This window comes from Ipomoea nil, unplaced genomic scaffold, assembly GCF_001879475.1.
Source record: "Ipomoea nil cultivar Tokyo-kokei standard unplaced genomic scaffold, Asagao_1.1 scaffold2159, whole genome shotgun sequence".
Lineage (NCBI taxonomy): Eukaryota > Viridiplantae > Streptophyta > Magnoliopsida > Solanales > Convolvulaceae > Ipomoea > Ipomoea nil.
In genome coordinates this window covers 3,338,194-3,353,277 of record NW_017618587.1, presented here as the reverse complement: position 1 = coordinate 3,353,277, position 15,084 = coordinate 3,338,194, and the positions used below count along the sequence as shown (strand labels likewise).

The 15,084-nt window shown below is 30.9% G+C and overlaps 1 protein-coding gene across 1 annotated transcript; it reads right to left on the bottom strand.

The window, feature by feature from the left end:
• Positions 1-10,419: 10,419 nt before the first annotated feature.
• LOC109149778 (bZIP transcription factor 44-like) lies at positions 10,420-11,854 on the bottom strand. Its single transcript, XM_019297761.1, has one exon. The coding sequence runs from the start codon at positions 11,263-11,265 to the stop codon at positions 10,762-10,764; it is 504 nt and encodes a 167-aa protein (XP_019153306.1). The 5' UTR covers positions 11,266-11,854; the 3' UTR covers positions 10,420-10,761.
• Between the last annotated feature and the right edge of the window lie 3,230 nt (positions 11,855-15,084).

The window sequence follows — 15,084 nt, the reverse complement described above, 5'->3', positions numbered from 1 at the left end:
TACAATGTTCAAATCCTAGATATTGTTAGAGTAGAGTTGAGGCTTTTATGGCCCATGTTATTGGGCTATTCCAAGAGAGAAATTATATTTCGGATCATAGTCCATATACCATTGATAAATGTTCATTTTTAATGTACTATAGATTCAATTTTATGTAGTATACTAAAAATGAATCTCTAATGCATTAGAAATAAAATTTAAAAAAATAGATATATAGTAAATTAAAAATGACCCCACCCAGTATATTCTTGTATGTTAATGATCCATGTGTGGATCGTAGTCCACGCGGTATAATGTTTGATTCCGGGACTGGTAGTTGCTTAACTAGTATGTTATTTAAAAGAATTAATTTTGTGTTTGGCCAATCAACTATATAGTGTCAATTTTAATTTTGGCAAAAATACCACATTTTATTTGTCATAAGACGAAATTGTCTGCATCACGATAAGAAGATAAGAATTGAATTTGATAATTTAGACATTTTATTTTGAAAATTAGGCACAACTACTCCTTAAATTTTGATATTTTTGTCACTATTCAAAGTTGTGCAAATTACACAAAAAGTAAATTGTGCAATAGGTTCGATAAAGAGGATGTTTAGATGCAGATCCAGTATGGGGTCAGCTGTCCACCTCCCTACTCCACCCCTTATATATAGGGCCCCTTTATACTCCACCCCTTATATATAGGGCCCCCTTATATATATAGTAAATGTTTGCATATAAGTTATTAATATATATAAATTACTTAAAGATAAAATATCTTAGATATATTAAGTATGTTTATGTTGTAATAGAGGTCAAGAGGTTGAATTCACTTTGTATGATCATTGAGTATTTAATTTTTACAATTACCTCTGGCTCCCAGCTTGCACTGTATGTCTATATGCTATAATGTCCATGAGAACTTTTTTTTTTTTTTTTTGGGGAATAAATCATGAGAACATTTTTAATCTTCCCAATTAATCTTATCCATAAATCTATTGTTTTTAATAGATGAGATTGGTTCTCTTAAACTCATGGGGAAGTTGGTTCTCATATGATCTGTAATCTTAATGTATATACGTGTAGTAGCAATGTAGCATAGTCCACTATTTAAAAGTTATAAATGTCATAATGTATATTTGAATTAATTTGAAATTCGCCATTACTCCGGAAAAAAATTCTGGATCCGTCCATGAAGATGTTGGTAATAATTGAACTTGTAACATTTTGAATGAGAATCATCTTCACGAATGCTTTTTTTGGACTACTTTAGAAACTTGTGGTCCTACCATTAGATGTTTATTTAAATTCATATTAAAATTTTAGAAAAGACAAGATTTAAACAATATTTTTTTGTTGTTGTTTTATTACCAAACCTCTCAAATCTAGATCTTTTGCTAGTCTTACGTATGATTAGCATTTAAAATCTGAGGGTACGGTGGCTTTCCTCATTCATACAAACATCAAACATCTCTTTTAGAGTCTTGTGTAATGGTGAAAGCAAAACCACTATGATTAGGAGTTGTCTTCAACTTTATATAGTCATCACTATTTAATAATATGTGTAGTATAATCTATTCATAAATATGTTCAATTATATATACAAATAATACTGAATATGTATCTTCAATTTAATTAATTAATAAAATTATTTTTTACATAAGATACGAGTATATAAATTGATCTTAAATATAACTGCCCTTCGTAGCGGAAAATAAAACATTAATTCTAAACTGATGGTTGGAGGATACGTTCTGTCTTAACTAAAAATTTAAGCTAACAATCAAGATGTATATTTATATGTAATATATTATATGGTTAACAATTAGGTAGTGATGGTCAATCTAGCTAGCTAGAGAGACTGATTTTATTTATTGTCCTGTCTCCTTTTTAAAATGAAAAAAGAAAGAATATTATGGTCATACTTATCAAATTGATTTAAAAATTAAGCCACAAAAATATCATCATTAAGCAAATACTACTAAACCAAAAGAGAAATTTTCCCTTTAGGAAAAGTTAGATTCAAATGTATGCTGTGTCATTGTTCAAATACAAGCAACTTTGCCCCCCATTATTAAGTCTAAAGTTGTTGGATTAACGTGGTACTTACTAGGTTAATCCACTTAGACATAGCATTCATTTGCATGGGTGAAAAAACAGGTTAAAAGAGCAAATGAAATTTAAAGAAAGATTTCAAAATTGTCTAGTTGAGAGGAATATGCTTATGCTATCATTGCCATATGCCAAGATTAAACGTTTTCTATTACGCTAAAAATTATAACGGTATAAAATACGTAATTTTTTTTTTTTTTATATTTACGTAACCACGTTTGACATGATGCTAGACTTAGCGTAAAATAGCCTAATTCGATGGAAAAGTTAAGACTTTTACTTAAAGCTTAAGAGTCTAATATCAATTAACTCAATCAACCTTCATCAGAGTTCTTCAATTGAGCATGTGCACCCCGTTATTGTATATTTGGTTATCAACACTTTCGGCTTTGACCTTAATTTTTTTAAAAAAAATCACGTACGACATAAATATAGTTCAACTCGATGTAAAAGTTAAGCCTTTTACTTAAAACTTAAGAGTCTAATATCAATTAACTCAGTCAACACTTCATCAGGGTTAAACCATAAATCATGTTGGCAAGCAACAAAAGACCTAATGTTTTGATTTATGTCTTGAAAACAAAGAAAATCAAGTGGGTACCTAATGAGACAATCATTAAAATTACATCATTTGCTATCTCACAAACATGCTTTGGTTTGTTTGTCCCTCAGCTCCCACTCTTCTTCTCTATTATACTCTACACTTGGGACCATTTTCCTTGTTGGTGTATATAATTGTCTCTCCTTAGTTTACGAACTTTAATTCCCCTCCAGACATTTTTTTATTAAAAAACTACAAATTAATTTATTTTTTTGTAATTTTATTTTGTTTTGTTTTGTTTTTTGGCAGCGAATCATCCACTCCTTTAAATTCATGAAATTCTAAAATATCAGGTTTCCTTTTTGTCATGATGAAATATCACTTTTTCTGCACAATTTGTTATCGGTTCGTCAAACTCTTCGTAACCACTTGAATTTCAAGATTCTTTTTAAAGTGTACTGTACTTGAAAAAGAGAAATTTTTATGGTGATGTTTAATAAGCTATAAATTTATTTATTTAAATTAATTTTATTTGAGGATTTACGCAATACCCAGCATTGAAATTTAAAAATCTATCTAATTATTAATGAATTTTTTTAAAAAAATATATAAAAAATTTTGAATTTAAAAAGTGTATATGTTCATATCATAATTTCCTTGACAAGTGTTTAATTAAGAATGGGATTTGCTGTAAAGATAGACGCGTAATGACTCGGATTAAAACTTTAATAGTGGACAACAAATTAAAAGTGATATTTCCTGCCAATAAAAATTTTTTCCCGCTTCTTTGAGTGACGATGAAAATTCATAATTACTACTGGAAAGATCAGAATATACTAGTGGTGTGTTTGGTTGACAAGTTTAACTATCAGGAATGAGTATCAAAGTCATTGTTATTGTTTGGTTGACAGGTTTTAAGAACATTACTATGGATTTTGATTACCATCTTAATTGAAAAACTCATTCCCTAATAAAATAAGGGTTTCATTAAATTATTTCTCCTCATACATAATCAAACAGTAATATTGATAATCATTCACATTCCACCCTACTACCAAACATGCAAAATACTTTCACCAAAATCCATTGTCATTACCAAGTATTCGATACTCATTCCTACTCCAATTTCTATGTGCGAACCAAACACCAATTCCCATTATAGGGTCATACATAACCAAACACTAATATTGATATTCATTCCAATTCTACTCTACTACCAAACATGCAAAATACTTCCACCAAAACATATATTATTACCAAGTATTTAATTCTCATTCCGATTCCGATTCCGATTCTGATGTACAAATCAAACACACCTTAATCACTCAGGTCATTCATGTCCCACAAATTACTAATGTGACGGGGTGAAATGGTGACAAAATTAACCACTACTACTGATTCTCCAATGCAATCATTTCCTAGTAATATAAAACGGAAAAGGTGTTTTCATCATTAAAAGGAAAAAATAAAAAGAGAAAAAAAGAAAAGAAAGGCCTTTTTCTCCTATGATATCATGAATGTAATCTTATTTTGAACAACTTTAATGATGTATGAATTGAAAAAGTACATTTCAATTTATTAAAAAGACTGAAAATGATCTCTCTTCCATCTCCTAATTATATGCAATACTATAGCCGGATTGGTTTAATAGTATAGAAAAATTTCAGAAAAATTGTGTTTAATTACTACAATTTTTTAATAATTATGTTTTTTTTTTTTTGAAGATTGTGTTTTTTTTTTTCTTCTTATCTATTTTAAAAAGTTTCTATCTTACGTTATTTTTTCCTTTATTTAAAAAGATTCTATTAATAATCAAAGATGAAAAGAAAGAGTTAATTCCAGCAATGGTCCTCCGAGTATGACGATTTTCCACAAATGGTCCTTGACTTTTAATTTGAACAATTTAACCACCCGACTATCAAAATCTTTCCAATTGTGATCCTTCCGTCAAATCTTAGTTAAGTGACTGTTAATTTAAAGGGTAAAATTGTCATTTCCCTAATATTTCATCTTCATTCCCGTCTCTGTACTCTGTATACGTGGAAATCATCATCACTGAAATTTTCATCACCGCGCGCCCCGCCGCACGGCCTTGCCAAGCTGGCGGATTTCGGGTCCGCTGTGGAGATCGGAAGTGGACGGCCGACAGCGGGATAAGGTTGCGCCGCCACGTGAGTCCACTGTGGATGGCGCCGGAGGTCATCCGCGGGGAGTATCAGGGGCCGGAATCCAACGCCTGGTCGCACGGCTCCAACGAGTTGCTTCAGTTCCCAACTCAGTCATCGGAATTATGCCGCGATTTCCTATCCAAGTGCCTACAACGAGATTTGAAGAAGCGATGGAGCTCCGATCAGCTGCTACGCCACCCATTCGTTTTAGTGTTCCCTCCGCAGAATTCCCTCGTCGTCGCCGCCTTCCCCTCTCCCCGCTGCGTGCTTGACTGGTTCAACTCGGACTTCGATTCCGACACCGAGGATTACGGAGAAACTGTAAAATCGCGGAGGAATCGATGCAATCGAGCGGAGTCGTATTTGGAGTGACCTGAGCATCCGCGATTTGGTGATTCTCAGGCTAATTCCGGAGCGTTACGGAATGTTGCTTTGGAGTTGGAATTTTTTTCCTTTTTTCTTTTTCAGCTATGTTTGACTATTATGTTCGATTGGAACGACGAAGAGGCCAGGTACTCTCTCTCTCTTTTTATTTAGATTTTATATTTCTGCTACAAAGAAGAAATCTTTGGTAGCAGTAGTTCATAAACCAAACAACCCCCAGAATATATGGATGCATTTCCATAATTCCTCAATCTCAATCTCTATCTCTCTGGATCTATTTCTGGGAAAACAAAACAACAAAAACAAATCGAAAGGGCTGTTGAATTTTGAAAATAAAGGGATCATTGCGAAACAGAGAGTGGCAACCGCCCTTTCAACAAAATCCAACCTCTCTGTCGTTCTTTTCTGGGCTACAGAATTTATATTTTATTGGAACGACGATTCGACGAAGAGCTCTGCTGCACGGTCGACGGAGAGGAGACCGAAGAGGGAGGGAAGACTAAAATGACGCTTTTACCTTTCAAATTGATGTCCACTTAACTAAGATTTGACGGAAGGACCACAATTGGAAAGATTTTGATAGTCAAGTGGCTAAATTGTCTAAATTAAAAGTCGGGGACCAATTGTGGAAAATCACCATACTCAAGGGACTATTGCTGGAATTAACTCTGAAAAGAAATTACATACACCTATTATTCAAATATGAAATTCTAAATAAAAAATAAGGGCAACATAATGTAATTAAAGACATAACAAGAATGCTCGTAAATTGCAAATAGATTTTTGGGTGTCACAATAAGAGTGTTAGAATTATTTAAAAAAATTAATTATTTATACTAGCTCTACTAACAACTTTCACGCAGATAAAGCACCCCATAAGACTTGATAATCTTTGCCCAAGTATCACGTTGGCTGACTCCGGGACTGATCATCCTCACGGCTTCTGCTTCCTACGATGTAGCGCACCCCGATGCCCAAGTCCGAGTCATGGTCAACACCAGGACCAAGAAATGAAGCAACCTCACCTCCTTGGCTAGCCTTTGTTCAGTTAATCGACCTCAAGATTCGTAAGTACATCTTCCAAGTTCATGCATATCCAACCCAACCTCTCAATGCAGCAGACTCCAAAGTGAGAAAGCGAGGGGTTGCCTTCTCACCGGAGAAGGCAATTGGGTTGCGTTCTTTGTTGAGAAGGCAACCCAGTAGATCGCCTTCTCAATGGAGAAGGCAACTGGGTTGCCTTCTCCGGTGAGAAGGCAGCCTCAGGTCGCCTTCTCACCAGATAAGGAAACCCAGTTGCGGGTTGCCTTCTCTGGGTGAGAAAGCGACCTGAGGCTGCCTCCTCATTGGGGAGGGCAACCCAAGCGAAGTTTTTTTTTTTTAATTATTTAATTTAAATTTATTAAAATAAAATTTAAAAAAATATTTTATAATTCGGTAATCGCCACGTTAGCATGTTAATAGGTCAACATGTCATTTTAGGTTGAATTGCATTATTTTGCATTGTTCAAAAACATAATTATAATTTTTTTGAATTCGATGCCCAATTGCAATTTTATGTGTAGTTAGATGATCTATTTGATCCTTATTACTTTGTGTGTGTGTGTTGGGGGGGGGGGGGGGGGGGGGGGGGTGGAGATGTCAACAAGATGATTGCAATTGGGGTAGTTCCTTATAAAAAGAAATTAAGGATTGTACTTTAACCTCAATATTAGCTTCCATACACCTAAGATGAAATCATTGAAGCAAAACTTGAAAAGGACAAGCATTAATTAACTTTTTTACAATATTAAATGTACCAGTAATTAATTTTAAATTTCTGTAATCATATTGCATTATGATGATTACAACCACCACCACTCTCCCCTACCCCAATCACACCTCCCCTAGTCCATGACTTTGATTTATTTTATTTTTTTTCATAAATTTTGATATTTTGAAAGTGATCGATTTTGAGGTCCATAATTTGTGTAGAATATTCGGGAAAAAAAATCTTAGAATCTAGTAATATAAGTTTGAGATTTTTCATAATAGTTCTGCGTTCAATTATCTAAAATCTAGGTTGTTTTATTTCAAATGATGTACAGTCCAATTATAAGAGCAAATTAAAGGATTTGATCTTTTGCGACACTCATAATTTTTTACAATGTAGTATATGTTTTATATTTTCTCAATCTTTTTCAACCTACAGAATAAATGCCCACCACCAGTTTTTTTTGTTCAATATAACATTTTAAAAGATCTATTAATAAAAAAAGTCCAATTATAAGAGTAAATTAAAGAGTTTTTAGTTCAACAATAGATATTTGGATTTGAATTACAAATTAAGAAATTATGAAGCAAATTTGGAAAATTAGTATGCCTTATTTGTTAGAAAATTAAATTTGTCGATCTTTTCACTGTTTTGCGTCACAAAGATCTCGCTTTTCTTTTATTTACATTTCCAAAATAGGAAAAAAAAAAAAAAAAAAAAAGAGCCAAATATTTAATATCCAAATCTCATTTTATATGTTAATCTTTTTTCACTCAATAAAAACTTTAAGATAATGTTTAAATATAATTTTTTAGTTAATAATAAACTATTGTGGTCCATGTTATGGCTAAGCATGTAACTGCCTCTTTCGCACGTTGTCTCTGGAGGGATTTTCCTCTTTCTTTTCTTGAGCCTGGAATGACTAAATGACTAATGCAATATAAGTTTGTTGGCTTTCAAAAAAAACTATTGTGGTCCAATGCCACTAAGTTGCTCCCTCATAATGGGAGATTATGGGTTTGAACTTCAACGAAGGAGATATTAGCTCTTTGTATTTCATTTGTTAAGAAAGTAGTTATGAACAGATACTACATTGTAATAGAGTCAACAGTATTCAAAAAAAATATCATTTTAAAAATAAAATTATAAATAATTCTAATCATTGTAATAGAGTCAGTAATATTAAAAAAATTATCATTAAAATGAAATTATAAATAATTCTAATCAAACATGAGAAAACACTTGTTAACTTGCTCTATTTCCAAATTTGTGTCAGTTTTACCATTTTCAATCACTTTTAGAATTCACAAAATTGCGTCTTGATGTTACCAATCATAATCAAAGTGATCAAAATATTTAATTGTTTAGATCATCGACACCAACTATAATTTTCTAACAATTACCAGAAGATGAAATATTTTTTTAAAATAAAAGAATTTAGTCATAATTACCAAAAATAAAAATAAAAATTGAAAACCATTGATTATTGTTAGAAACACAGAGAAATTGTTTATTTCAAAAAGCAAAACTTATGAACTATCAAGAAATTTCGACCACTTTGTTGGACAGAAATTAGATTTTTCCCAAAATAATAAATTAATCAAATTTTCCGACGGCAATTAGTGGTGGTTTACTTTCTTTTTTTTTTTTTTTTTTTTTAATAACTCTAAATATGTATTCACTTTTCAGTGATCAATAAAATAGACAGACATTGAAATTTTTATCCGTGAGTCCATTTAAAAAATTATTCAATTAATAATACATTGAGGTGTTTGATTTTTTATGTTAGTTTATTGGATTAGTAAGTTCAATTAGTTAATAAGATTAGTTGATTGTAGAAAGATGTTTGATAAATTAGATATTAATTGATTATATATAAAATGACTTTCTCACAAAATTTATCAAAAAGTTTATTTGTACAATTTTTTGAATTTTAACATTTTTGAGTAATAAATCATTACAAAAAGTTAATTAAGGTTCTGTTTGGCAGAGCTTATTTAGGAGCTTATAACTTATTTTAAACTACTAATAAGTTATAAGCTCTGTTTGGTAATGTTTTCAAAATAGGCTTGTAGCTTAAAATAAAAACTTAGGGAAAATGACACTTTTTTCCCCTGTGTTGTTTACATATAGCATATTTTCCCCCTGTGTTGTTTATGAAACCACTTTATCCCCCTCAATTGTTTTTGAAGTAGCTATTTTCCCCCTCTCCGTTAAATAAGTGTTAGGACTGTTAAATATGAGGGTAAAAATAGCATTTCACTTCTTCTTCTTCTTCTTATTATTATTATTATTATTATTATTATTATTATTATTATTATTATTATTATTATTATTATTATTATTATTATTATTATTATTATTATTAAAATATAATAAACTATTTTAACATTTCTTTAAATTAATACTCCATATAATTTTACTTTTTTTTTAATTTATTAAAAATATTATTAAACACAAAAAAAAAATTAATTTAACAATTTAAAAAATTAACGAAGTAACTAAAAAAGAGTTAAATTAATTAATAAATTATAATATAAATAAGATAAGTAAGATGAGACAGAGAAAATAAGCACTATCATTAAAAAAAAAACAAACAAAATATGATTTAAACACATAATAATAATAATAATAATAATAATTGAAATGCCATTTTACCCTCATATTTAACAGCCCTAACACTTATTTAACGGAGAGGGGGGAAAATAGCCACTTCAAAAACAATTAAGGGGAATAAAGTGGTTACATAAACAACACAGGGGGAAAATATGCTATATGTAAACAACACAGGGGAAAAAAGTGTCATTTTCCCTAAAAACTTATTTTGAAACGCTACTTTAGGTAACTTTCAAAATAAGCTAGTAGTTTCTTAACTTTTTTTCCATCTTTGTCCTTATTATTTTAAAGAAATTACATTCTTTATTATTTCCAATTAAAATCATTTTCTCTTCATGCTTATTATTATTATTATTATTATTATTGTTGTTGTTGTTGTTGTTGTTGTTATTATTATTAGATGAAGGAAGTTCGCAACAATATTACTACTTCGTTAAGGTATGTTAGGTCATAATTATGCTAATAATTTTAGTTCAAAATGTTAATTTTTTTTAAAGATAAAATGTTAAAGTTTAATATGTAAATAAATTAATTTAAATTTTATGAAGATGTTTCTCTTTGTCTTTTTACATTTATCAGCTTATCAAAAAGCTAATTAATTTTATCAAGATAGCTTTCAGCTACCTTTGCCAAATATAACCTAATTAAATATTTATATTAATTTTTTAACCAAATCAAACAGATAGTTATGATCATTGATCAAACAAAACAAAATTAACTGATAAGCTAAGTATGTTTTTTTGTTTGTTAGGTATATTGTGATAAACATCTTATGAATGCAGAAAATTCACCAATAATTTTTTGGAAAATAAAAATAAATGAAGAAATTAATTTAAGGGCATGGCACAAGAGTACAAGACATTGATTTAACTAGAAGATAGATATATAGAAATATAAAATACATTATACATCCACAACCATTCATTCCATCATATTCTACAAACCCCTTTAGCCCCATCCACTCCCCAATGGATTCCTTACAGATCCCAAATCTAATCATAATACTAATAATAATAATTATAATATAATAACAATGATAATAACAATAATAATATAAAGATAAAGATAATGCCAGTTATGCCCCTAACACCCAAGCAAGGCACCACCACCACACACCTTAAGATCAAGCTGGAAACACCAAAATCTGGAGAATATTAAAGCTGGCAGATCAGACAATCAATTCTTTTGTCTTTTTTAAAATTTTCAGTACTGGAAGAAATTATCTGCAGAAGCCATGATGGGTTGCTGGTTCATCATGAACATCCATGGGCTGTTGGTGGTGTTGATGAGAGTCTGGTGATTTCCGGTGGGGATATCGTCGTAGACATCGAAGAAGCCATGGGTGCCGGCGGGGGAGGAGGAGGAGGAGTTCATCCGGCTGAGGATGTCATTCAGAGACTGAAGCCTTTGGCTCAGCTCCATCATCTGAGCCCTCAGAACGGAATTCTCAGCCTCCACATTCATGAAATCCCGCGCCGTCGAGCTGATCTTGCTCAGGATCTGCGCGTTCTCCTTCTTCAGCGCCGCCGCCTGCGCCATCAGCTCGTCCAGGTGCTGCTGCTTCCTCATCCGCGACCGCCGCGCCGACTCCCGGTTCGACTGCATCCGCTTCCGCTTCCGCTCGTTCATCAGCACCTGCAAATCCTCCTCCGACCCCGAGTTCGTCAGTTGAGTCCACCCGGACGAGTTCCCGCTTGAACACGCCATTTTTTCCGCTTGTATTTACACCGTTAAAATGCAGAAATCTTGAATCTCTGTTAAAAAAAAACCCTAGAAGAAGAAACGCAGGACCCGACTAGAAAAACCGCTATTTGTTCCGAGAAAAGGAAAATCTATGTGTTCTAACTTAATTTAAAACCTAGATTATGCAGATCAAAGCGTAGTCAATTTCTGAGAAAACATAAAACCAGTAGAGGAAGACGACGGAGAAAGATTGAACAAGATGGGTCCTGCGTATGAAAGAGGAACTGATCATAAAACCGGAACGGAGGATTTCACTAAGAACAGGAGACATGAATCTCAAACATCAAAAACACAGTACGCAGCATCAATCAAGGATTGATTTCGTTTGTTCAAGAAGATCAAAACACAAATTAAACTAACAGATCTTTCTTCTTAACCAAGAAATCTGAGCTCAGAGATGGGAGATCTGAGAAGGAGATCGTAGAGAAGAAAATTAGGGGGAAAGAAGCAAAGCAGTATGAGGATATAAGTTGAAAGCTTGAAAGCTATAAGGGAAAGAGAAGAAGAGTAGGAAGAGGTGTATGAGGTTGAAGAAGGTGCGATATATAGAAGGAAAAAGGTAGGGAAGGGAAAAAGTGCGATATTTTTAATTTTTGAGGGACCTATATAATAATTAACAAAGTTTTTCAGTGTCACCCCCGCCCTCGCACCGTAATTTTAATTAGGAAAATTTAACCGGAGGGAAAATACTGAGGGAGTGTTTGGTTCGCACATGAAATCGAAATCAGAATGAAAATCAAATATTAAGTACCGTGGTAATGAATTTTGGAAATTTTACATGTTTAGTGATATGGTGAAATCTGAATAATTATCAATATTAATGTTTGATTATATATTAACCTATTATGGAAACAAAAATCTAAAAGCATTGATCTAAATTTAAAAAATCATATTACCAATAGGATGGAATGATACATGTTTTTTAAATAGAGAATGTGATTTTTAATTAAATGGGTAATCAAATCCAATGATTGTGTTTTAAAAAAGTTGTCAACCAATAATAACTGTGATTTTGATTCTCATTCCTTGTGTGTAAACTCATTAACCAAATATACCTTAATTATATTCTTCCACACAAAAGGTAGAATCTCTTACTCAAGGTTTCCGCACCTCGGCCAGACCAAATTTATAGAGATATTAAATCATGGTAATTCAGTGATTCTTATGTGGGAGGACTAGTGTCTAATGCTCATAAAGAAATCACCATTTAAATGTTACTTCCACACTGCAATTGTCAAGACTCAATTATGCATCGTGGAGATGTATCAAGTGAAAACGTACACTCAAATATGTACATATGGACATAAAATTACATTACACAAAATTATAAAATGCATTCTATGGGACTCACGAAACATGTTTTGAAGTGCACTTTTACGGTTTTACCTATAATAAAGTCCACACATTCTTGAGTGCATTGTCACATGTCAAATAGAATGCATTTTTGTAATTTTAAGTGGTACACATTTATGTCTTCATGATATATATTTCCTATAATCCCTTATGTTAATAGGATGAAATATAAAACACAAATAATTCCATTTTTTAATTACCATTTTAATATTACAATTTTAATAATACTAAAAAAATACGATTTTAATATAAATTAAAAATTGAAATATTCATTTTTATGGTTAAAAAAAAAAAAAACTTTAATCTATTATCTTTAAAGCTCATGTCTGCATTATGTAAACGTATTTATTAACACTGTACTGTGTGATGGGAGTATTTTTTTTTTTTTTAAATAAAGAATTTTATGTATAATTGATAAGGTGATTATTTTGGATGACGTGTTGCAATCAAATAGGTCTAGCGTCTACCTAAGAGATGTGATTAATCAACAATATATGGTGACATATCAAATGGAAAGAGCTCTTTTTTTTTTTTTTTTTTTTTTTTTTTTTCAAAATCGAGTAATTTGAAACATTAATTTTCAAGTAAATAAATTTTAAAAAATTGGTCCATAAAAAGTAATCTTTTAATTTTTTTTTCTCATAATGTCATATATAATTTTAATATATTATTCTCATTAATACATTATATGGCTCCCACATCGTCTTTATTATGTAACAATAAAGAAATCATCAAAATCTTTATTCCTAGTTTAATGGAAATGAGCTGTAACTAATGATCCTTCAAGAATCTTGTAATCCAATGCTGAGTTAATTAGGTTTCCACAATAATATCTATATAAAAAAAAAGTTTAATTGTATTCAAAAAAAATTGTATTTTAATTTTGTCACAAAATAAAATAAATAATATATGCTTTTTACTAACGATCCAATCCACATGCAAATCAAAAGGTAAGATAACATTATTACTAATGATCCAATCCACATGCCGATTGGGAGACTTTGGTGTCTTTTACTCTAATGTCGACATGTTAAAAGATACAAAAGAGAAAAGAAATAAGGATATATATTAATATTGGAAAAAATAACTACTATTACTTTTTTTTTTATTACTTAATATAATCAAAATATCACTGATCTCTCTATTTTTAGTAAAAAGTAACATAGTAAAAGAGATCGATTTTTTTTTTTTTTTGTGTGAAGGTATATATATATTACCGATAGATTTTATTCAAATCAATAATAATTAGTTGATGAAATGAAAAGGGACAATACAAATCTTATGTAGTACACTAGTACGCATGATATGACTAATATTTCTAATAATTGCACTATTTTAACCTCAATTGATAAACAAGGAAAACGAGCCAATTGTGAATACATTAGCAAGTTGCAACCAATTTTGATCAGTAAAATAATAATAGAAAAAACTTAATGTCAATAACGTGCAACAGAAATATATTTTTTTATTTGAATAAAATTGTCTAATCATGATAAAGTTTGAAAAGATAAAAAAGAAAAGCAAATATAGAGAAAAAGTGATTGGTATAGGAATCTCCAAGGGAGAGTTGTTGTAAGATGGAGGCTATTGATTGGCCACTTGATTATAATAATCATTCAATTGTTTTTTTCATCAATAATATTTTAATTCAATACATTAAATTTTGATTAGTTCAAGTTAATATTTTATTAAAAGCACTTTAAAATTTACGGAGTATTTGTTTTTGTTAATGCTTAAATTTAAAATCTTGTTCAATAAATATTTCATCCGTCCCATTTTATGTCTCGGAGTCGGTTAACGAAACTTGAGTGAATTTATTTATAATTAATTTTTTTATAATATTTAAAAAGTATTACATGTTATATGTTATACGTGAGACGATTTTACATAAAATCAATTATGATATAAATACATAATAAGAAGTAAGATCTCTCGAGTTTAACATAGTTGGTTCGTCGCCTGACTTAAAGATTATGACTAGAGGCAGTAATGTGGGGTTAAAATCCCATTGAAAACATGTTTGGATTTCTTGTGGACACATGAAAACTAAGATTGACCAGTGGACTGATTGCACGTGGCTCTAAAGACGGGATTTTGTGGGCTTAGGATTAGTCCGATAATTTGACATCATTTAAGTTTAAATTTTTTTTAAAAAAAAATAGAGTAAGAAGTAATTTAGATACCATTTTTTTTTGAAAAAAAAAAAAAAAAAAGATACCGTATTTTCATGTGGGGCAAAAAAAAAATGCACGACTGTCCAACACAGCTGTGAAGGGAAGAAAGACAACAAAATATATGAAATCAATGCTATATAGTACACACCAATCTCTCTCTCTCTCTCTCTCTCTCTCTCTATATATTGCTGACAGATATTTCTATGGATGCCTTGTTTTCACCGCCTTCGAGAGATTTACTGCTCGTGACTTTACC

Excerpts from the sequence above, each read along its gene's own strand:
- LOC109149778 (XM_019297761.1), bottom strand. The coding sequence starts at position 11,265 with ATGGCGTGTTCAAGCGGGAACTCGTCCGGGTGGACTCAACTGACGAAC.